Raw genomic sequence first — 25418 nt, forward strand, 5'->3', positions numbered from 1 at the left:
TAATGGGTCCAGTTTCACACAAAACTAAAAAACTTGCTAGATAATATGGAGCCATAGTTTATACACTATTCCAGATAGATGAGAAGCATAACTAATAGGGTGTGACATAGAATCTGAGTTAGAAATTCAAATACTTAAGTCAGGGTGGTCTGGTTCAAATTCAGCCAGTGTCACCATCTGACCCCTCAGCATACACTGATTTTTCACTTCAAAACTGCTCTTAAACCTCTCCCCTTGAAATTAGACTTGCTACAATCTGGCCCCAGTCTTTTTAAAAAAATTATTTGTTTTTTATTTTCTTTAAAGTGCTGGTGATCTGATCCCAGTCTTAATTACTCACAGGATGGCTGAAGCTCTTCAATTTCCTGTCCCTGTAATGTACTTGGGTTGGCCTTTGGGCCTCTGTCCATGTTTTAATCCATTTGTAGTAGGTGTCAGAATTTCCTTCCTTTTTAAGACTGAATAATGTTCCATTGTGTGTATCATCCACATTTTGTTTTTCCATTCTTCTGTTGATGAGCATTTGGGTCTCTCGTGCCTATTGTGAATAATGCTGATGTGATCATAGGTGTACACCTATCTGTTTGAGTCCCTGGCAGTTCATACCTTAAAAAATAAATTTGAAACAGACAATGTTAGCAAAATTTAAAAAGAAAATAAAAGAAAAAGGAGGTGTTTCAACTGTGACCTTAAACCTAAAATTTCATATGCCACTCTTTGGGGAAACCTTATGTTATCTGTATCATGTTAGAGCTGAGCTCATACTCACTCTTGAGCCCCATTTTTCTTGTACCTTGCTGATAGGTTTCATGATCTACTTGGGTTCCCTGCCTTCCCTAGAGCCCTCAGGGGCTCCTGCAGTTCATAGGGGCCTGCCCTTCATTTAAACCCAGAGCATTCATTTAGACAGTAAGATAAGAAGACTCATGACTCATTTAGCAAGAATCACTTAATTCCTTTTTCATCTGCTGCAGTGGCTAGAGTAGTTAATTTTTAGACTTGTTTTTCTGTTTAAAAGACTTATCTGTTTAGGTATGTTGTGAACCCCTCAGGTGCACAGACCACGGGACATTCTTTTATTTCTCATTATGTCTAACATGATGTTTTCATAAAGTGAGCTGTTAATAAGTTTGTTGCTTGCTTGCTAAATGGTTGTAGCCCAAACTCAGTCTAGGGATCAGTTTGATTGTGCAGCTATGTGATGGGTAATTTTTTCCTAAGATCTGAGACATCCTGCATTTGAGCTGTTACTATTACAGAGGTGAAAGTAGCATGATTTAGAGATTCAGACTTAGGGGACTCCCATACCTTCTTTAATATTTCTTTCATTCATTTTAGATTATGTGACCGAATTACGTAAGGTATGTAGATAAATTGCCTGTTTTGTTGCCTCTTTCCTGATTTCCTTCTCTGATGTTAAGGGATGATTATGATGGAATCTTTTCTGTTGAGATGAAAAGTTTCCTCTGCAATAGAAGATTGTTTCCTTTTTTCTTTTTACCCCTTCCTGGAGGTCTGAGAATTTCATCATCCCTCAGGAGGTCTGGTTTCTGGACATCAGAGTAGCACTTCAGTATACGAAGGTTGAAGACTAAGTCAGCTTTTTAGTTACTATGACCCAAAGACCTGATAAAAGCAATTTAGAGAAGGGAAAGTTTATTCGGGGCTTGTGGTTTCAGAGGTCTCAGTGCATAGATGGCTGACTCTTTTGCTGTGGGCCCAAGGTGAGGCAGAACATCATGGCAGAAGGGCATGGCAGAGGAAAGCAATTCAGGATATGACAGTCAAGAAGCAGAGAGACAGAGCTCCCGTCCCCAGAGAGAAAATATATACTCACAGGCATGCCACCCCTGTGACCTACCTCCTCCAGCCACACTCTACCTGCTTACGGTTACCACCACGTTAATCCATATGAGTGGATCAAAGTTGTTCCTCAGTCTAATCTGTTCCCCTCTGAGTGTTCTTGGATTATCTCACACATGAGCTTTTGGGGGACATGTTGTGTCCAAACCATAACAAAGATGCTTTGTGTAGCCCAGGTTTCCTGGGATTAGGGGCTCCTTTTAGACCACTTTTTGCCAGAGCCTTCTAAGCCTAACCACCAGCTTGGATTGCATGCTCTGATGAAAAGGAACTGATAATTGGCTCCTTGTCTGAATACACTTCTGCTAGTTAATGTGTCCTTGATGCTGCATTGTTAAGGACATTAAGATTAAGAGAAAGTTCATAACTATATTGTATGGGTTTAGGAATAATTTGGTTAAAAGGTGCATAACTATAGATTATTTGTCAGCACTTTAATAGGTGTAGGTGTAGAGTTGAGTTTTTTTTTTTTAAATACCTTTATTTTATTTATTTATTTTTATGTGGTGCTGAAGATTGAACCCAGTGCCTCACACGTGCTAGGCAAGCGCTCTACCACTGAACCACAACCCCAGTCCCTAGAGATGAGTTTTAAAGAACTCCAGATACATGTGAACAAATAGTTAAAATTCATTCTGAAGAAAATAGGAAAACTGAGTAGATACGCAGATGGGATGCCTAGTTAAAGCCCCAGCAAAGCAGGGCCTTAAAAAAATTGTTTTGGAAAAATTTCATCTTTGAAAAAGCATCAGACTTCTTTTCATGGTGCACACAGGTTATGGTTGATTTCTTCCTTTGTATTTTATGGTTTAGTAATAATTTTATTTTAAAATTCATATGGGCAGTTGAAATGTCCACTTTGAGGCAGTAGAGTTTCTGAAGATTTTAATCCTCGCTGGGAAGAACTGTGGTTTACAAGTTGTGACACCATTCTGACTTCTCTGTGTGTACCAATGTTTTATTTATGTGGCCTTGTGGAGAACTGTTCCATGTTATTGAGACTCAAAATATTAAAGCTGCGCTTCACTTTTTAAGTTTTTGGTTAGATGTAATTCCAAAATGTATGTATCCTTGCAGTCAAAACCAGGCTACTTTCTTTCCCTTTGGCCGTTGAATCTGAATACTGTTCTGATTCAAAGTGATAACACACTCTCAGGGCTGGCAGAGCCTGGCATTTGGGTCTTACTTACTGTGAACATTTTATGATTTTAGAATTATCATGATCATTTCTTTTCTTTTCTTCTTTTCTTTCTTTTTTGACATCTTTCCCTTTTCTATCAGTGACTTTTGTTTCTTCCCTTGAGGTGGGAATTCTTAACCTGTTTATCAACTGTGTGCGAACTTGACATGCAGGTTATACAAGTGTGCTTTTTTTTTTTTAAAAAAAAAAAAAAAGAGAAGATTCATGGCTTTTGTTGGTATTTCAAGGGAATCAGTAACTAAAAGAAAGGTTAAGGGGAATATTCTTGCAGCACTATTTTTTAAACTGCAAGTTTCATTCCATTACTGGCTCATGGAAACCATTTAGTGGGTTAGGACCAGCAATTTTAAAAAAGTGTTGTAATGAATAGAATTAAACAACAACAACAAAAAAAAGTCATTGCATTGCATATATTAAGGGTATTTGGGTTTTGTGAAGTTTTTATCTCATATAGAGTTGTGTGTGTCTGTACAATTAGGTACATACACACATACTTGGTTGTGATGAAAATTTTCTTTTTTTTAAAACTCCATCTTCTATTATTTTTATTTATTTATTTTTATGTGGTGTTGAGGTTTGAATCTGTGCCTCACATGTGCTAGGTGAGTACTCTATCACTGAGCCACAACCCCAGCTCCAAATTTTGTGTCTTGCAATGAGTCATCATCAAACATTTGAAATACACTGCTACAGGGTGGTACATTTTGGTCTCCCAATCTATACATGAACTACTCTTTTCCTGTCATGTGCTGAGATACCATGTACCAATTAGAAATGTGGCTGAAATGGAAGTAGGACTAGAAGGGTTTTTCTTTTCTTTTCAAAATGTTTTCAGAGTTAATTATCTGAGGATATTTAAAGGGGAAGGTGAGATAGGAAATGGGTTAAGAGAGGCACAGTCATGGTTGTTGCAATTGAAAGACCAGTAAAAGCTGGTCCTGGGAGCACTAAAGGTGAGAGCATTGATTTTCAATCCTGGTGCTGCGTTGGTTTATCTGGGAACTCATTATAAAATACACAGGCCTTCCTGAGCCCCTTGATACAGAGCTTCTGCAGACTGAGTTTGGAAGAACTCTCTTACAGAATTCCACGCAGGCCTTTAGGTTACAAGTTTTGAGTGCTCCGGGTCTTTCTTTTGGGTTCTGAATTGTGCTCTGTAGAGGGAGAGTTGCTGGGTTGAAGGTCCTCCAGGAAAGACGTCACTTGTACTAATCACAGTGGGAAAACTCAAGTATTGTTTGGTTATTCAGAGGGCGTCTGTTTGGAGGGCTAGAGATCCTTGAAATATGAAGATGGAGATGGTTTTGACTTAGGAATGTTTGTACATTCTGGATTTAATGTCTGCCCTTGAGAAGTGAAAAACAACCTGCTATTTGAACGTGCCTTTTATGGAGAGAGAGGACTTTTCTTTTCCTCTTTGTCTCACCTTTGCTTCTTGTTCTCTTCTCTTCACTTCCCCTTCCCTGATCCTAGATGTTAGAGGCTGGTCCCGCAGGGCAGTGGGATGGTCATGGTCATGTTTTGGGGTATGGTCACTCCTGAGGGCTGCTGGTGCTGAGGTTCAGGAGCATGGAGGTGACAGGCTGGGTACTTAATCAGGAATCTGTTTACTGTCCTTTTTAGAGCATGGTGCAGTAAGAAAATGCCGGTGATATCATTTGTAAGTCCAGATGTTTATTGATATAGAAATGAACTGTCACTCACTATTATTCTGATCCCTGAAAAGATTTAATCTGGTACTACAGTTCCTTCAATGTGGCTGCCTAAAACTGCAGTGGACTTTAACCCCCACCCAGCCCATCACTCTCAGGAATGTCTTTCTGTGTCTTAGAGGAAGGACGGTTGTGATTGTGAATGTTTGAATTATTCTACGGACACACATGGGAATATTTAAATTTTAGCTCATGCAAATGGAACTCTCAAAGAAGAAACCCATAAAGAGGAAGAACAGGTGTCCTGGGAGTTCAAGCTAGAAGTTACATACCTGGACCATACACAGGGAGTGGAATGGAGAGAGAGTGCAGTTTCTTTTAACGTTTGCTTATTTGGATTGTTAAGGCTTGTCCTGCTTGGCCCTTTTTTGGTTTGGTGAGCCATGCAGGTGTTATCAGTTATTGTTACTATGTAACAAATAAGTCTCAGAAATTAATGGCCTTAAACAACTAATTATTTGCTCATAATTCTCTGGGTAAACTGAGTTCAGCTTTTATGACTTCTGCTGGTCTCTTCTAGGATCACCTTATTGACTTTTGGTATCTGGTAGCCCCATTGGGGCAAGGTGGTTTAGGAGGGCCTCACTAATATGTCTATGAGCTGGCAGGCTGAGGGCAGGGTGCCTTGGCTCTCCACCTGTCCTCTGGTCCTCAAGCTCATTCACATCATTGGCCTCTAGCCAAGATTATCAAAACCAAGGGGGAGGGACATACTCTACTACACAGTTGTGCTTCAAGCCTCTGCTTGGGTCTCATTGGTTTAATGTTTGTTTGATCAAATCAAGTCACATGGACAAGTCCAGATTCAGGGTGAGCAAATAAATTCTACAACTTAATAGAAAGAGTGACAAAGTCATGATTTGTAGGGAGCATGCATATAGGGATGGAAGGCATTTTTCTGGACATTTTTACAAATAGTCTACCACAGTAGGAAAGGAAACCCCAGAGGAAAGGATATAGTTTAAGGATTTGTTGAAGGACAATGCAGGACATAAAGGCTTCATAAAATAATGGGCGCTGTATATAGTGAATTTGATTTGATATTCCAACATAAGAATAATTATATGAGAGTCAGTGCCTTGAACCACTGACTTTCTTAATAATGACTGTGCTGGTGCAAATCAGTCATTCAGTTAACCAATAATTATTAGACATCAACAATGGACCAAATCCTATTCTAGGTGGTAGGGGAACAGCTGTGGGGAGGAGCACATAAAGTACGTATAAAAGTCACAAATAACAGAAAGAAATCTGGACTTTATCACATGGCTTTTGAGTTTGCTTTTGAAGCAGCCGAGTTTGTTCTGTATGCAAGAATGCCACAGAGGCAGATTTTTATTAAGAATTTAGCCACTGTGAGGTTTGGTTTTAAATAGCAAGTCAGTAATCGGTTTCTCTGCTAACATAAAATCTATAGATTCTAAACATGACTGCAATCAAAAAAATTACTTTTTTTTTAACAAAAGGGGAAGGATTCAAGTACTTTTTTTAATCTAAAAAGTCTTGTCTTGAGGCTGGGAGTGTACCTCAGTGGTAGAGTGCTTGCCTAGCACCCATGAGGCACTGGGTTCAATTCTCAGCACCACATACAAATAAATAAATAAAATAAAGGTATTATGTCCATCTACAACTAAAAAAAAATTTTTTTTAAAGGCTCATCTTTTAGTCAATAGATATTAAAGGAATAGCTAATGTTCCTTTAATATCTACCAGTTAACTAAATCTGATGTTTTAGAAGCTATTAAGATGGTTACTCTGTCTTAAGCATTTCCCATCTACCTGTCCAGGAGGGTTGGAATATGAGGGGACCATTCACTTTTCAGAAATGTTTCATTAAATGCAGTCAATTAGGAAACTTGGGGTCATCCTCTGTTTTCATGGTTCCTAATGACAGAATGTCAGAAGTAAATACAAAACATTGCATGGGAACAAACTTTGCCTTACAACAGCAGTTTTGTCTGTTCTTGCCAAGAATATGTTCTCATAGGATGGAAGCATGTTGTGTTCTTCAGGTTTGGGGGGACTCTAACAAAAAATCATTGTGACCCAGGCTCCAAAAATTCAGCAGAACTTTTCTACAGTTTCTTTGTTTTCTATTTTGTTTAATTTCCATTTCCTAGAATCCCAGTGGTGGCAATAGTGGAAAGACTTGTTGGTAAACCTGCTCTGCGAGGTGGGGAAGTTGGAGTTGAGCCCCCCACCCTCCTCTTCTTTCTTTTGCTTTTCAAAAACTTCATCAAGCATATCGTTTATTGCATCTTTTCCCCTCCTACTATCTTTATGATGTTGAAACAAAGGAAAGTGGAACTGCCAGGATGAGCTTCCTGGTAGGTGGCTCGCTTGTGACATTCTGCTAGGCCTTGTACAGAATGAACTAGACCAAATTCTACCTTGCATTGCCAGGAATTTAAGTTTGAAGGAGAAAGGAAGATAAATAGTGTTCTGGTTTGCTTGTGTTTGTTAAAATACTGCACTGATCTCTCAGAATATTTAAATTTCACATTGCATGTAAATTTGACATTAAACCTACTTTCCTTTGAAAAGTACATTTAAATTCTAGGCTTAAATTCCCGTATTGCAGTACATTAGGTATAATATGAAATTATGTTGTTCACATCTCCCAGGGAGAACTGTGACTCTAATACTGAATTGTCTGTTGTCTGAGCCCACTGTAGAGACTGACAAGCTTACAGGGCAGTGTGGAAGGGAGGACCCTGTTGGTTAGTTATGGGTGTGGGAGCGGATTGGGAGGAGGGGAAACTTGGGTCACCAGTGCTTGAAACAGGAGGATGAAAAAGAAGGGGAACACCAGCTTCCCACTGTCAAGGCATGGCTCTTGCTTATAGTTAGCAGTTGTTGGTGATGAAAATTGTGGCAGGCATGGCAAGGGCTTTGGAGAGCACTTTTCCAGAATCATAAATTGATATAGAGATTTATTTTGAAAGGTATTTTTAAACCTATAAGTCTATCCTTTCCATAAATAATGCAAAATGGACAAACATTACTGACCATCCATCTTCAGAGATTCAGAGTGTTCTTAAAATGTGAGCTGAGCCATGGTGGCGCACACTTGTAATCCCAGCAGCTCGGGAGGCTGAGGTAGAAGGATTGCGAGTTCAAAGCCAGCCTCAGCAATGGTGAGGCGCTGAGCAACTCAATGAGACCCTCTCTCTAAATAAAATACAAAAGAATAGGGCTAGGGATGTGGCTCAGTGGTTGAGTACCCCTGAGTTCAATCCCTGGTACCAAAAACAAAACAAAACAACAACAACAAAAAAACCCAACAACAACAACAAAAAAAACCCAAACAAACCCAAAACTCAAAACAAAAATCAATGGTGAAACAGTAGAATATTGGTTATAAAAGGATGGAATCAAATAACAGTAAACTTTAAAATGTTAGAGTGCATCTGTGTACTTATCCAAATATTTTATTCTTTCTTTTACAGACATATATTGGAAGTGTGGTTATATCTGTTAACCCCTACCGATCCTTGCCCATTTATTCTCCAGAGAAAGTGGAAGATTACAGAAATAGAAATTTTTATGAACTGAGCCCACACATGTAAGTATGGTGTTAAAGCACTAAATTTCTCTTTTAATGCCGAGATGTGTAGTTGACATATGTGTGCAGCTGTCTCCTTTGAGTCTCAGGGAAATGATTTTATCATTTTTTTTTCTTTTTAGACCAGTTAAAGGAATGTAGAAGTTAGTAGTTATGCCTTATTTTAAATTTTTTTAAAAAGGCAGAATACTTGAGTATGTAAAATATTTTCTGTTAAAAATTCTGTGTAAGTAGCAGCAGCTGCTGGTAATTAGTTTTGCAAATAAAACTGGAATGTGCATTGTTTATTAAGAGAACCCAAGCAGCAGTTTTTAAATCTTTTTTTTTTTTTTTTTTTCGGGGGGGGGGGGTCAAGGCAGATCCCAAGTGTTGGGTTGTGTGATGATATTTGGATAAAAGGGCCAAACAGTATCTTCAGATGGTAATGAACTTCAAGGATGTTGTTCACCAGCTTCATGGAATAGGCCACTGGCTTTTCTTCTCTGAGTTAGTCACCTGTGTGAGTTTTCTGAAGAGGTGGTTTGAGGGTATACACAGTTCCTTCATAAAGCCAGTAGATTCCTTTTGTCTGTTCTTTCAAAGTGAGTTCTTCATTGACTTGCTTAAGAGATGTTGAAATGATTATGTCAGTTTTTACCACTCAAGTTTTTTCTTCTAGTTTGAATGACTGAAAAATAACCCTAAGGGAAGTATTCTTAGACTTGGTGGATTCAGCGGCAGAAGTGCATTTTTAGATCCTAGAACTTTTGATTCCTCAAATAAAAATGTCTCACAGAGAGTTAGAAGGAGAATCCTCAAAAATCATCACGAACAATATCTTAATCTTTTTATTTCTAAAGTAATGTAACAGATTCCAAGAGGAATCTGTTCACTGTTTTTGGTCTCATATCCACAATTGAGTGGAAAGAACATGAAAGAGCAAGATGCCAAGTTGGGCCAAGTTGTGGAATGAATGGAGAGCCTCAGGCTTCTTGCTGTTACTTGGGCAGAAACATTTCCTACCCCCTCCTCTGCAGGTGTTGTAAAGAATTATGTTCTTGCTGTTATCAGTTGCTTCAAGAGACCCAGGGTGACTTGCAGAGATGTGTTGGAAGACAACACTTTTCTGTGATAAACTGTTCAGTGTGGATTTAAAATATTTGGGACCTGCTGCTGAATACTGGGCTGGGACTAGTGTATTCCAAACTGCCTTGAGAAGGGTCAAGTGTCTCCAAGGGTATTATTATCACCATTATTACCTTTAGTAATGGCACCTTCCTTTCTCCCTGAAAATAGACGGCATGTTGAAAACAACTCCATGATGTCATGAAATACGTATAAATGCATGTGTGTGTAAATGTTGAAGAGGAAATGTTGGGAAGATGTCTCGATTGGGGAAAGGAGTGTTTGGTCCTTGAGAACCTGGAATGGCATTTGAAAATGGTTAAACTGACATCCTTCAGAGTCTTTATAGTGAAAGCAGTAGTTTTTAAGCAGGGCTGATTTTGGTCCTGAGGCTACTTGACAATGTCTGGAGACATTTTTGCTTTTCACACTGAGGATGGAAGGTGCTGCTCATGGGTGGAGGTTAGGGATGCTGAACATCCTGCAGGGCACACTGCAGCCCCCACAATACAGAATTATCTGTTCACAGTGTCAGTTGTGCTGAGGCTGAGAAACCCTGGATGAACATGAAAACCTGCAGAAAATCTTAGTTGTATCTTAGCAGAAAGAGTTTTCCTTTTCCTGTGTGATGAAAATTGACTTTGTTACTTTTAATAAAAAAACAAGGTCTCATGATTAAGCAATACACACACACACACACACACACACACACACCCTACTGTGTAGATGTTTCTTTTATTTTCTCTTAATAATGTAGCACTGAGAGATATTTAGATTTGGAAGTAAAGATTTAAGTAATATACGAAAATGGTTATTAAAAACTGAGTGCTATATGTTTTACAGATCAAATGGATTCTGATTATTCAGATTTTTTTCTATAAGTAGATTTTGCAAGTCCCATCGTGCCTTAAAAAAAAAAAATCTGAAAATTAGCTTTATAAAGTCATCCCTATTATTAGAATCTTGCAATGAAACATCTTATTTGATGTCTGAACACTTATTTTAAATTTCACATGTTGAGGCCATGTTTCTTAGAGTATGTTGGTTGGAGTAACAATGTCAGAATCCCCCGGGGACTCATGGAAACTACAGTTTCCTGGGCCTTAACTCTGACAAGTGAGGAACCTACATTTTCCGCAAGCTTTCTGGGTAATTCTTATGCAGTTCAAATTTGAGAACATGCTGCATGTTGTCTCAGATGTATATTTATAGTTTTCCCCCCTTATTTAACTGCTTACTGCATATCATAATCCTTTATAATAATAATAAATAATAGTAGTAATTGTGGCATTTATTGAATATTTGCTATGTAAAGCTACTACCCTACTATCCTCCATGTATTTTAACTTATTTCACTGAAAATAATCCTGTGAGGTAGATGCTATTACAAATGGAGAAACTGTTACCGAAAGACCAAGTAATTTATCTAAAGCCACATAGCAGATGGGAGTGGAGCTTGGGTGTGAATCTGAAAGTGGGCTCTTGAGATTTTCATGGCAGGGCCATGTGCTGTGTGCTTACATTCCTCTATGCTTGGGTTGCCTATGCTTCTGCACCCCAATTCCTCCAAGGAAACTGACTATGCCTCAGTTTACTCTCAGAGTCTAATCCACAAACCATACTTCATTTGCAGCTCAAATCTCCAGTTTAGGGATGTTTAGATGTGTAATAGATGTCTAGTCTAGAAAAAAAGTAGTTCATGCTTTGGAACTACTTTTTATTTCTGCCTTGAAAGATTCCTATAAGAGGCAAAGTGGCAGGTCTACCCTGGTACACCTTCCAAAGAAAACTGTCACCAGCAGTAAAATAAAATGAATTCTCATTGTATTGAGGACAAAGATAAGCTCTGTACCGTGGCCTGCAGCACATTGTACATTGTGAGCAAGGTAAAATTGCACCTAATGCATCGAAATTTGTCAGCTTCATGTCACTCTGGTCTCCATCTTCCTTCACTCTTCTAGTGCTCAGCCTCACACACGCCCCCTCACCACAGCGTCTCTGCCTTCTGGGTCTCCTGTCTGGAAGGCTTTTCCTGTCTTCTGCTCCAAAGCAGCTGCTGCTCTTCCATCAGAGCTCAGATGGCTTCAAACCTGCTCTGGGAAGAACCTTCCCTCACCTCTGCCCTGCTGACGCAGATCTGTCAGAGTGTAGCATTTGCTGGAGGGATTATCTGACTGATGTCAGCCTCACCTGTGGAGTCAGCATTTGCTCACAGGGTGTTGGTAGCCCTGGAATTTGGGAAGAGGTCAGTAAGACTCTGTGGAATAGGACTTGGAGTGTAAATGGGAGAGCTGTCTCCCATTTATGAGTTTTGTAATCTTCAGCAAATTTCTTGAAGAGGCTTTAATTTAGAGAAGTTAAGTGATATACTCTGTCAATGGGAAGATAATTATTAACTCATAGGATTTTTGTGAGAGATAAATATCTCTTTGATACTTAGATTGTGAAATTATCAGTGTATGTGAAGTGCTTGTTATGGAATCTGCCATAATCCTGAAGTAAGGGATAGCTGCGGCTGTTAACAACGATAATTATATTAGTTGTAATAATAAGCTATGAGGGTATTCTCATGTTAGCTCAGTAATAATAATAATAATAATAATATCATCTCAATAATATTCCAGTATTTTTACAAGCTCTTTCTCACCACTTACTCCTCTTTGGTGGGACATTGTCTACTTCTGTTAATGTATCTTCCTACATTACTATTTGTGAATATCCTTCTTTGATGGTATATTGAAACAGGAGAAACAGGGTCAGTGCTAGCTTGGTTCCCTAATAACACCCAGCCTGGCATTATCAGTTAGGAGTTTTTTTGATATAAGGGGATAAGATGACAAAAGACTTTTAACACATCTTAACTTTAACCATTTCAAGAGTTTGATTTTAATTTGAATAGAAAACAACTTACCAGATGCTCAGACTTTGAAAACTTTGCCAGTTATTCCAGGTTTCATTTGGAATTTGATTTGAGATGTTGTTCACTGTTAGTCTGTAGAAGCATGTAGTTTCCTTATAATTCATGTATTTGAAGGTATCCCACATTTATCTTTCTTTAAGTTTCAGATAATTAAAAAAATGTTTACATGCCTTTCAGATAGTAGAAATGTACAAATGAGTGATATAAAGAGAGAATGGTTTCTTAAATTTCTTTCACAAACATTTCTGTTGTCATTTGTGAGATATTTGGTCCCCCAGATATCCAGCTCTTTGTGGGGCTCCCTTCCTTTCTCTAGATTCCTGTCTTCTTGTAGGTACACCCGCTCCTTTTGAGCATGATATCACTGGGTGGGGTCCTCAGGGAAATATGGCAGAATCTACAGTATGTTTTCTAATTGGGTAAGGAATGTCTCTCCAGTGTGATTTTTAAATTCTTTAAAAATAAGAATCAAAAAGAAAAATCTATCCCAGGAAGGACTTTGTATATTTCAGACAACTTAGTAAATGGGTTCAGTCAGAACTGCCTTAGATTGGTGTAGCCTCAGCCCACTCCTTTTTTTTTTTTTTTTTTAAGAGCTCAGGAACTGTATAACAAAAGGGATTTTGAATAATTTTTCATTCCATGTGGCCTGTATTATCTCATATTTGACAGTTCAGTAAAACCTTCTTGTTAGGATGTTGAGGAGTTTAAAAAAAGATAATATAATGAATTTTTGTTAAAAAATGAGTTAAAATATTATTTTTATGTTGTTCTTTAAGTATATTTTGCAGTTTCAGTTTGTTCATGGTGTCTGTGTGCTTGTTGGAGGAACTTGCTACTAGAAGGAAGAATATATCATGGCACCTGCTACCAATCCTACTTGGCAGTCACAGTGCAGGAGAGAGCTTGACTCCGTCTTAAATTAGGCTATAATGTGGCAGTCATGTTATATTAGGGGTTTCAAGCACTGTTTGAAGCAAGCAGTCTTTCCATTTTTGTAAATGAAAAACTCCACCAATAAATTTTGAAAACTTTGAAAAATGACTTAAAGAGTTGAAAAAATTTTGGTTACTCTTACATAAAAATGGGAAAATAATTAGTGGGAGGATTTTGGATGTTGCTAATGTCAGTTGTCCAGACATGAGGCCTCTGTCTCTGGAAATTTTAACCTTTAAATTTGTAGACACTGGTTTTGCAGGACCACATGCCATAGCCTGTAGAGTGACATTGCTAGAATGCTTGTGTGTTGAGTCCTGCATTCAAGGAGAACCAGATGAGTGTCGTAAAGAACTTTTCTGATTATATCTCAAAATGTATGAGTGCCATGGTTGGGTATACAGAAAGCTTAGGTTAAGGGTCCAGGGCTGAAGACTAGGCATTGTTATATAACAAATATTTTTCTCTACAATACAGAGAATAAGACAGTCTGTGAATAAAACTGTGATTCTTTAGGAACTCTAGTGACAATTAGATAGTGCATTTTTGTAGAGGTTGCTTGAGTAGCCTGTGTGAAAGTACTGTCTGAAAGGTGTGTTATATGTGTTGATGTGATGTTCTGGAGGCTGTTATATTATTTCTCATTTTACTTTTGGAATAGGTGAGTCTTCAATTGATCTAGTATCTCCCAAAACACCATGTGCAGAGAAGTGTTTTATGCTTTCTCCTCTAGCATGCTTTCTACTTACTGCCTTGGAAAAGTCATTCATTTACTGAGCCAATATTTACTGAGAGCTTACCATGTGCTAGGAACCCCGTTGGGCCCTGGAATACAGCAGTGAGCAAGCAAAATTCTCATCTTCATTAGGGAGATAATACTCTGATTGAAGTGTTCAGAGGCCAAGATTGTTCACACTATCAGGGAAAAAAGGAAGACCAGGGGAAGGGAGACTTTGGTGAAAGAAAAAGTGATTTTCAGTGGTATTCTTATAAAACAACCTTTGGAGCCATAGTCTCTGAAGTAATCCAAGTCAGTAGAGGATGGGTTGTGGTCTGCAATCACTCTTGTCTCTAACCTGCATGAGTAACCTGTGCAGGAGGGAATCAGAACTCTGACCTATTTCCCAACTGAGACACCTAACATTAACATCTTGTGTAATAACGCATCTTGGAAACAACGTGGTCCTTTCCCATTTATAATCATCATGGGTTCAAATAAGCAGAAGGCAGGTGTTTTGTCTTTGGGGATATTTGTTTGATTCTGGATTCTAATCTATGGATTATAAAACTTCTTGACTCAGAGAGATGCGTTTCATTTCAGCAGTGCAGTGTCCATGTGGTGAGGGAGTTCAACTGCTCACTTGAAAGCTTCCTGACTCATGATTCTTGATGGAAAATATCCCTGGGCCTAGCACATATTCAGCTTCTATAAATGCTCCATGAATTGAATTTACCGCTTTTGACTCCTAAACATTTATTCTCGGGAGAATATTGCTTCATTGGGGTTATTTCAGAGTAGCTTCTTTTAGAATATAGTCTCTTGGCAGAAAGAGACCTCTGCTGATTTCACTTTCAGATTACGAAGCTTCTTCAACTAAAGAAGGAAGGTTGGTGTAGTGCCAGCCTAATTTTTTTTTTCTAATTTTTGGTTTTAATTGTAGAGGGACAGAATGTCTTTGTTTTATTTGTTTATTTTTAAAGTGATGCTAAGGATCAAACCCAGTGCCTTACACATACTAGGCAAGCACTCTGCCACTGAACTACAACCCCAGCCCCAGCCTAATGTTTTTTATCATGAAAATCTCTGTAATGTAATAATACATGTGTTCCTTGTGTTTCTGGTGTGTCTAGGAAGTCTCAGAATTCTAATTTCTAGGTTCCTAATGAGAAGTAATAGCCATTCTCACCAAATGCATATCTCAGACTTGAGAGAATTTATTTTGAAAAGGCTATTTGTAAGCAAAGCTCATGTTCTCATCAGCATACGTGATAACTGCAGTGATGCGATCTTTAGGGCAAAGTTTGGGGCTGAGCAAAATAGGCCATTTCCTGCCAGAATGTTACTCCTGGTCTTTGACAGGCCCTGAGAAATCCTATAATATTCTGGAAAAGATTCATTTCAGGCAGAGGAGTGGCATGGAGGCCACGGCCCTGAAAAGGGTTAGACTAATATTTAATCCCTGAAAAATAGAACTACAGTTGGAATACACTTGGGGAGCCCTGCAGGAGAAAGGGCGTGCTTAGGGAGGATGGGGAAGAAGCTGCCCCCCACCCCTATTGCCCTGCTTTGTGTGGCAGTAGGACCAGGTAATAGGGTAAAGGGAACACGTAGCAGTTTGGACAGAGCCTGGCATAATGCAGAGATGATAAACAGAACCCCATAAAGTGAGTATGGGGCCCATACTCAGGAGACTGGGGAAATAAGGATGGGCCTGGGTCTGTCACAGGGGCAGAAGCTCCTGTAAAGGGGAATAGGGCCCCATGTACCAGGCCATCACATACGTGATGCTTCCCCCATGGTCCAGGGTCTGCTTCCTCCCAGCTCTAGCTTATCTTTGGGATCTGAAATCCCCAAGAGGAAGTAATTATTCATTTTGATAAACATGTTTAAACTTCCACAACATTTGTGAGGTACTGAGGATATGAATTTGTCTTTATGGATGCACAGCCTGGTGCAGGAGCCAGACCACTACATAAATAACTTCAGAAGGGAGAGAAATGCACCCCCCCCCCCCCTTAAAAATAAAAGGCACGGTCATGTTCTGGTTTTTCCGGTCATGCCAGTGTGATTGCTAATTATACCATGGAGTGAATGTGGGCAGTAAATGGTACAGCCCCCTGTGGAGAAGGTGTGAGGAAACAGGACAGTGGATTGATGGACAATCTTTGAAGGATGAATTTATTTCATGGATGAGGAATAGGATTCCAAGCCCAGGAAAGAATTTCCCAGTCAGAGGGAAGAATGTTGACCCAACATTCAGCATACATTATTTGAGTGCCTACTGTATGCCAGACACTAGTGTAGCTACTAGGGATAAAATGGGAGGAAATCTTGGCTCCACTGGCTTATGTTATAGCACAGTGGACAACAACATGCAAGAGAAGTAAATGGAATAAATGATATTTTAGGTAGTGCCAAGTGCTTATGGAGAAGCGAAGGGAAGGGGCATGAGGGCCGTGTGCTGTACTATTTGATTAGGGTAGCCAGGCAATGCCGTATTGAGACTGTGATAGTTCAGTGTCTTCCTTGAGGAGTAAGCGGGTGAGCCATGTGATGAGCTGGGAGAAAATGTTTTAGGCAGAGGGTATGGCAGATGTGAAGGTGTAGGGAGACAGAACAGCAGGGCCTGTCAGAGATCTAAATTTGTGTGGTTCCCTAGGTGGAACACAGGGTGCATACTAGGGAGGGGGAGACGAGATAGAAGAGGAAGGCCAGGCCTGGGCAGGAAGAGCTTGTGTGCTCAGAATTTGTATTAAGCAGGCAGAAGGAGCTATAAGGTCAGCCTTGGAATTTGGACTGTTCTCTGAGGACACAGGGCAAGAGTTACTTATGACCTGAAAGGGACAAGGACAGAAAGCTTATCTGGGGTGGGAGATATATCAGAGGAAAACCCTATGGGTTCTGTAACACAGTGGGTACCTGGAAGAGTGTGGTATGGTCTTGGAGTAGGGGGCTTCTTGCCTGTACCTCCCTGTTCCAGTTCCTACTGTGGTGAGGGTGGTTTTGGTTGGACTGGGGAAGACGGTAGGCTTACAGACGGTAGGTTGGACCCCTTCTGCTTGTGCTCAGGCACTTGCTGTTTACAGTTTTCCATGTGTGCTTCTGAAGGGTTTCAGTTAAAATTTGACTCCCTCTTTGGTGTATGAGTTCATCATACAGTTGTTTTATTTTTAAGGTAATTATTAACTCATGCTCAGCTGTCCCTGGCTCTGAGTTCATGCATGGGCTGTGCTGCTTTGATCGAAACTTCCTCTTAAGGTGTTTATGGCTTGGGAAGCAAATCAGACCCGCCAGGTACTGCCCTCCATCCCTTTTCTGCATTTAAGAGTTATTGGTTATACCTGTATTTATTTTTAGGGAAGCATGGGTTTTTTAAGTTCTGTTTTCTCATTGCTTCAATTTAAATTTCAGCATCAAGACATTGACTGCTGTCATCAGTTTCCTTGGACTTCCCTTTTGCCCTTTTGCCATAGATGTGTGTTTTCTAATATCATTTCTGACACCAAGTGTATGGTTTTTGTTAACACTAATAAATTCTCCAACACCAAGTGGATGTCTAACTGGTCGCCACCTGCGACACTAACTATGCAGTGTTAACACAGGCTTCATGGGTCAGAGGCTCCCTCCCACTTCAGATGCTGGCCACAGATGGAGTGCCCTGGCTACTCACACTTCCGTCCCGACAACCATAAATTCAAGGGTTTCAGTTTTGAGAATTGGATAGAACAAGTCACAGAACACTTAACATCTAAAGGACACAAGGCAGGAACAGTCACATGGAAGAGAGGCGCAGGCCACTTTGGGGGTGGGGTGGGTATAAAGCTTGCACACCCTCTAGGTGTGCCACCTCCCTAGTGCATCAGTGTGTTCATCCACCAGGACTCCCTTCTGGTAAGTGAACGTGCTCACCTTCTAGTCATAGGCTTAGGCTTTCTGGTGAACACCTCCGTCCTGAAGATACCTAGAGGCTTCATGATGAGTCACCTTGTTGGCCTAACCTCAGGTATGGGTGAAACGGGCCTTTTCATGAATAATAAAGACGCTCCTATTACTCAGGAAATTCCAAAGGCTTTAAGGGCTCTGTGCTGGGAATCTGAAACAAGGTTCATACATGTGCATGCATTTTTTTTTCTTTTTAAAAAATTTATATATAATAGCAGAATGCATTACAATTCTTATTACATATATAGAGCTCAATTTTTCATATCTCTGGTTGTATACATAGTATACTCACACTGTGCATATGTTTTTCATGAGTCGTCTTAGAAAGCTTGACCTGAATGCCTGAATGTTAGCTTCATTTGAAGCTAGGGTCATATTGAACTGTCTATATGGTATCTTAGAAACCCAAATTAGTGGGCCATCTTTTCCCAAACATATCTAGAGGTGATTCAACAACTCAGTAAACATTTGAATGTTATGAAGACTAGGCTGTCCAGCTCCCGTCTCAGCCAGCTCCTGCGTGTGTGCAGGGACCCCACCCACTCCACCCCTACTCCTCAAGGCCTGCTCTCCCATCTCTACTACATTATCAGCTTTTTTTTCTGCCTCTCCCACTCCCACCAACATACACATTACATTATTTCTCTTGAATCCAGTTTCCCGGCTATCACCCTGCTTGTGTGTTTACCTGTATTAAAAAACTGTGGTAAAGTTGGGTGCACTTATTTTTCCCAATTTATCTCCTTTGATAACAGTAAAGTCACTGTTATCAAGCAATCATTTTCCCATTTCACTAAAACAGTTCTTTTCAAGATCATCCTTGTTGCCCACTGGTCAATTTTGAATCCTCCTCTTCCTTTAATTATCAGTGATGTTTGACACCGTGACCAGCTCCTTGGCATTGTGGCCTCCATACAGTTCTGTTTTCCCACCCTGAGGGCTGCCTCCTCTTCACCCTGCATTGGAGGTGCCTCTTATGCTTGAGTTGACACATCCCAGGGCTCGGCTCTGTGTCTTTTCCTTTTCTCCTCTGTAGGCACCTCTTCCATGAGCCTTGTGAGCTTTGAATGCCCTTGGTGTGCTGGTGGTCTCCAGCTGGAGCTGCAGGAGACTCAGCCACATTCAACTTTTTGACATCTCCCTGGATGTCACAGGACATGGCACACACACCTCAGCATGCTTCAGGCCAGACTCAGGATCGCCCTGCTCCCTCTCTTTTCCTGGCCTTGGGAGTGGCAGCACCACCCTTGGGTTACTCACTCTATAAACCTTTTCTTCCCCTTCTCCCACCCCACACCCATTCCAGCATCAGGTGTGATCCCGGCCTGACCTTCCCTTGCTACCTCCACTGCCACAGTGGTTATCCTTTGCCTCCTATCTGTCCTCTTTGCTTCTGCTCTACTGATGGCTCCTCCTCATCCCTCTCACCTCCCGATCATCTGTTCTTCGACAGAGTTGGTACAGTTGTCTAGAGCCATCTTTTTCAAAGGTGCCTGCCAGATTGCTTTCCTTTGCTGCTCAGAAACCTGTAGTGGCTTCTGTGTGGTTTGCCAGGCTCCACTTGATCTGGACTCCTCTCTGCCTGCATTTCTTACTTCCTGGCACTTTGCGCAGGCCACACTGGTTTCCTTGCTGCTGCTAGGACGCACCATATGCTCCTGGCGTCACCCCTCCCCCCAGGGCTGGCATGCTTTCCTGCCTCAGTCAGGAGATGTCTCAGTTGTCAGGGAAACCTCTGAAAACACTACCTAAGGTAGCAGTCCCTGCCCCAGTCACTCATTACTCCTAGACTACTTTTCTTCACAGCCTTTGTCATGACCTGACATTGCACTGTGTGGTCATTTGTTTCTGTTTACCTCCTGCCTTGAGTGTTATCTCCATGAGGACAGGGGCTTTGTTTCACATGTCCATAGATCTACAACATGCCTGGCATGGTGCAACCACTCCATAAAGTCTTTGGCTGCACAAATGAATGAATTTCGGGGCTGTTGATTGGAAACTGTGTAGAAGACATGGCCTCTCTCTTTAAGGAGCTTTTGTGGGGGTGGGGTATGGCTACATAAGCCTGTTATTTTTTTTTTTAATATTTTCTTTTTAGTTGTCAGTAGACTTTATTTATTTATATGTGATGCTGAGAACAAACCCAGTGCTTTACACATGCTAGGCAAACCCTCTACCACTGAGCCACAACCCCAACCCAAGCCTGTCATTTTAATGTAACAGCATACAGTCATCTCTGGGTTCTCCATGGGGAATTGGTTCCAGGACCCTCTCAGGATACCCAAATCCACCTGTTCCTTATATTAAAGGGTGTAGCATTTGCATATAAGCCACACAATCCTCCAGTTTTCTTTGAATCATCTCTTATTTATAATACCTAATACAATACGAATGCCATGTAAATTATTGTGATACTATATCACTTAGGGAATAGTGATAAGAAAAATAGTTTGTACATGTTCAGTACAATTTTATTTTCTAGTAATTTCAATCTGTAGTTCCATTGAATCCACAGATGGGGAATGACACAGAGGGCCAACGGTGCTTGCAAAGGCAAGAAATAAGTTGGAAGCACAGAAAAATTGGGAGGTTTAGAGATTCTGAAGGTGCCACCTGCAGTGAGTCTTGAAGAAAGAGTTTCTGAAACAGGTGGCCATTGTAGTGTAATAACTAGCTTTATGGAATGTACATGAAAAGACTAGTTTTGGCTATGGCACAATGGACCAAGGTGTTAGAAAAGGGAAAAGGTAATTGAATTGAGATGATAGCTACATGTAGAAGTAATTTCTAATTTTATTAAAACTTCCAAATACCAGTCTGCTTGAGTCATCAGGAGGATTGAAGGATTAGGAACACTATTCCAAAGTAATGGGAGGGGAGTTTGGATAAGGGCATTACTTAAAATTACAAGCTTATGTGTCTGGAAAAATTACCATCTTGCATTTCAGTCACCAACTGGAAAAATTCTTCAGACTTTTAAAAATACCTAAATGTCCATGTGTGTAAATTCAATGTTTTAATGAATGAGTGATGAATGATTCAATGTTGGAATAACTTATAAGTATAAACAGATGTTAATTCATCTATGTTTTATAACAAAACCTCCAGTTGCTATTAGTGATGAATCATAATGTTATTCAGGAGGGGGAACGTTTCATACAAAGTACATCAATTTCAACCTTTATCAACTTACACAAAGTATGTCTATTCCTTTCCATGTAGAACCCTCCCCTTTGAATAATAAGGTTCAACATTTTGATGCATGGGTGTCAACTTGAGATCTGAATAGAATATCCTACATTACAATAGGAACATCCCAAGCCTTATAGGTGGCTTAGCCCAATTTCACAGAAATTTAGCAATAAAGTAATAAATTAGTATGTATATCTTTTCTACTCTTTTTCCCCCTTCAGTCTTTCTCGACAGTAAAAAGTTGGAAAACATCTGGATACAGGGAAGATTTGGATGGTTTGCATGATGAATTTCTTCGGGAAGTGCATAAGGCTTAAGATTGGAGGGGTCCATTCCCACTTCCTTCTTCCATATTTTTATGAAACATGGGTTGACAAAGACTCTTGAATGTTTCCTTAGGAATTGCTCTGTTAGTTTCTAAGCCATTGCTTTAGTTGCTTTCAAGAGACATGTTTGCTTACTCATATACTCTACCTCGAATTTGGCCACAAAATGTTGCTGCTGCTTCTATGTGTATTTATAATTGACTTGGCTATTATTATTAGTAGAGGCTTATGCACAGTTTGCTCATATAAGTAGTACTTTGGATAGAAACCAACATTCAAAATGGAAGTGTCATCTAAGGTTTACAGAGACATGTTAACAAAAATTGCAGTAGAAGATGTTAAAGATAAATTCTAAAATGAACACGTGTTACTAAATATGATTACATGATGTGGCTGAGTCATGGCTCTGGTTGCTCATTACCTGGAACCCAACTACAAGGAAGGAGGAAGTGTGGAAACATGTATGGGTATTTGCTGGGCATTCTTCTTAAAACAAATAGAAAATGTCATATAATGCTTTGAACATTTGCTTCCTTTTCGTGGCATGACTTTCACTATAGTGGTGTCATGTGATGGCCAATGCTGCATGGTCTTGCAGGCATAGTTTAGGGAGCATGAATGAATTTTAAGACTTGAAAATCTTTGCTGTGCTCTGTATCTAAGGACTTTACCTTTTCTTATAGATGGCATTGATCTTGAATAACCTTTTAAATTAAAATCAGTCCTAAGTAAAAATTCTAGCTGTGAAAATAGAGAAGTTGAGTTTGAGAAGTTTATAGCCAGCTTTCCCTTGTAAGTTTTACTTGACTTGGCCTCTTCTTACCTGCTGATTCTTTCAATCTCCCCTCCCCCGTTTCTGTTGACACTCACTCCCCTCTTACCCATGTGCCTAAACCCTGCTCATCTTTCATGTTGTACCAAGACTACTTGTTGGTCCTGTCACATTTTGTTCATCCCATGGATTGTATCCTCTCATATGGTAGCTTATTATATACTCTCTCATATTTTATTGTTACCTGTTTAAGTATTTGGTTTCCATAGGAGTAAGCATCTTTAAGCAAGGACATAGCATTATGCTTATTTGTTGCCTTAAGATTGGTGGTCTTAATTAATGCTGCACAGATTTTCTTATGCTTTCTCTTCTCCCTAAAGAGAAACCTCACCTTGCCCAAGTGTCCTCTTCCCCTCACATTGAAAATAAAATTCTGTCATTTTTTTTATGAAAAAAAAAAAAAAAAAGATTGGTGGTCTTAAAATCTACTCAATATGTTTGCTTATCTGTAGTTGACTTCGGGTAGCACTATTTTAATGTATTGTGTACATTATGAAATAAATAAGAACAGGAAATAAAACATTTTTTTAAAAAAATGATGAATAAAGAAATGTGAACAGAAATTCTAGTATTTTATATTCATAATCCAGGGACTCATCTTGGGCATTCTGTGTCATACCTATACCTCATTTTATAGGCCTAGTGTTAGGTATACAGTAGGTCCTCAGGAAATATTTATTTTTAGTGTTCAGCTATTCTTTGGTGACTGCTAATTAGTGTTTGTGATCTAACAAGCAAATATGTAGTAAATGTATTAGAATAAGGTAGGGCTATGGTTGGGTAATGAGCAGGTCTTACTATGGCAAAGGTTGTTTCTTGCTAATGGCACATTCTAAGGGAGTCACCCGGCTTTCCTCAGACTCTCCTCCATGTGGCAACTCAGATATCCAGGTTGTTTTTTCTTGTCTCTTCATCTGGGCCCATGGCTTTCAAGATCATGGTGGAAGCTGAAGAGAGAGCTTAGTCAGGCCGTGTTCACTGGCCATTGCATAGTCACATAGGCCCAGCCCAACTGTGAAGGAAGCTGGGAAGTGTGTCTTGCCTTGTGCCCGAGTAGGGGGAATTGGAGTGGAACTTGGTGGGTATATTACATCATCTCCTGTCTCCTAGATAATTTCAGTAGTGTGGTTATCATTGGATAATTCAACTCATGGCTACTGTGTAAAGCAAGCTTATGCATGAACTTAAACATGAGTTTAGCCGTATAACTTTAAAAGATAGTCCTCTTAAATTATTTCAGATCTTTTTTTCTTACAATAAGTAATCACAATATATTTCTATATTTCCATTTTAATCTCATTTGAATGCATTCCTATAGAAGTAAAACTGTTCATCCATTTCTAACGTTTCTACTGTTATTCCTTTTCTAATTACTGCTCAGCACAGACACTGCTAACTTATTGGTTTATTATTAGTAAAAGCTTTTAATAGTATCATATTTAGTTACTATTGTTTATGGACCTATTTAGAATTATGTGATATTTGAAGATGTGTCTAAATGCTTGATAGTTTTTACAAAAGATCTATCTTTGGTTCAGTTCCCCTATTATTGATTTTCTTGGAAACAGTATATATATATATATTGGGATTTTAGAAAACTAGATACTGATCTTTTCTATATTGATCACATATTCATCTATTGGGGATTTTGGCAAAATGATTCTAACCAGCTTTGAAACTTAAGCCAGTGCAATGTTAATTTTTTTGGATCTAGCTCTTCCCAGATGGGTGGTGAATAAAAGTCAATTTCCTCTACATTCAGGAGTTTAAGAGTTGTGTTTAAGGCCAACTTTAATTAAATTTTCTTTTCCAAATATGGATGTAGTTAGAGGGGGAAGGTGAAGAAGTAAAAATTTTTAGAAAAGTTAGATTTTTTTTTTTTTTCCAATAAAGGAGGAAAAAAAGCTAGGCATGGGACCTATAATCTGAGCACTTAGGTGACCAAGAGATCACTTGAGGCCAGGACTTCGAGACCAGCCTGGCAACATAGTGAGACCTTGTCTCAAAACAAACAAACAAACATGAATAAATACATATGAAGAATATTGGATATTTTGCAGGAGAGGTGGGGAGGTTTTATGTAGTTAATCAGTGGGTTAGGGGATAAAGCATAGAATTTGGACTATACAGATAATTTAAGTAGATACTGAGTCCATCCAGTTGCCATGCATTAAGGCTCCCTGTTTCCATAAATGAGTCAGGGAAATAGGTTTTGGATGCTACCTTTGACTTGGTGCTATAATTTTTAAACTATAGTCTTTTTATTCTAGTAATCCTGTGCATGTCTGTTTGCACACTGAAGATTTTCCTAGATTTGTTAATAGTTTTGAATGTTACACTTGTAAGTAAATCAATGAAAATTTTCTGGGAAATTGTCTTTGCTATGCTTATAAGGGGCTTGTATGTCCATCCTCTACCATCTCCCCTTACTCCCCCAAACATGGATTTTAGTCATACCAATTGCATTATTTGTCTTGACTAATTATTCTGTCCCTTAACATTCATAATCAACTGGAAGTAACTTACCATTTTATAGTTGATATAATAAGAATTAATAACTTTGAAAAGCCAGAGTAAAGGGACCCTAAAAAATAGATGATATCCACGTGAAAATTAATACTGTGATGCCCTTCCTCTCTTGTTTTTTAACTTGAACTTTTCATTTCCTGGTAGGCAAAGTAAAAAGGGAAATATGATCAGTTATAAAGTTATTTTTGCATATGAGATCAAAGCACATTGCTTGCTCAAGAGAGGCAGTTTTCCTTGCTGGTGAAGTTTTAAAGAGAGCTCTCTTATGGGACTTAGAATATGACAGATGCCATCATGAACAACATCTCCCAAAACTTCCCTGCAGGGAATACTGCGTTTTATATAGCAGCTTCTTAGGTCAAAGTGAAACAGAGGACATAACACCAAAGTACTAGAACCACTGCAGAATTCCCTCAGAAGCTGTGGGGAAGGAGGAAAGACATGAAGCCAAGCTGATTCCAGGGTGCACCAAGAATGAGATCCACTGGTACAATTGCTTGGCTTATCGATGGCTTGACTTAATTGAAGAAAACAAGGATAAGGAGATTATAGTTTTTCCTTCAGGTGCCTCCTAA

General features: G+C 39.4%; 1 protein-coding gene across 5 annotated transcripts in view; it reads left to right on the top strand.

Annotated features, from left to right (window-relative positions):
* Myo1b (myosin IB) overlaps positions 1-25418 on the top strand; it is a 171244-nt gene that overhangs the window by 42645 nt on the left and 103181 nt on the right. For all 5 annotated transcript variants that reach the window (XM_046447331.2, XM_046447333.2, XM_046447332.2 and 2 more), the window contains one exon: positions 8226-8341. In XM_046447331.2, coding sequence (XP_046303287.1) covers positions 8226-8341 — 116 coding nt within the window. The remainder of the gene's footprint in view (positions 1-8225; positions 8342-25418) is intronic.

Source organism: Marmota monax, unplaced genomic scaffold (genome assembly GCF_021218885.2).
Source record: "Marmota monax isolate L192 unplaced genomic scaffold, Marmota_monax_Labrador192_F-V1.1 WCK01_AAM20220418_F8-fsc00007, whole genome shotgun sequence".
Lineage (NCBI taxonomy): Eukaryota > Metazoa > Chordata > Mammalia > Rodentia > Sciuridae > Marmota > Marmota monax.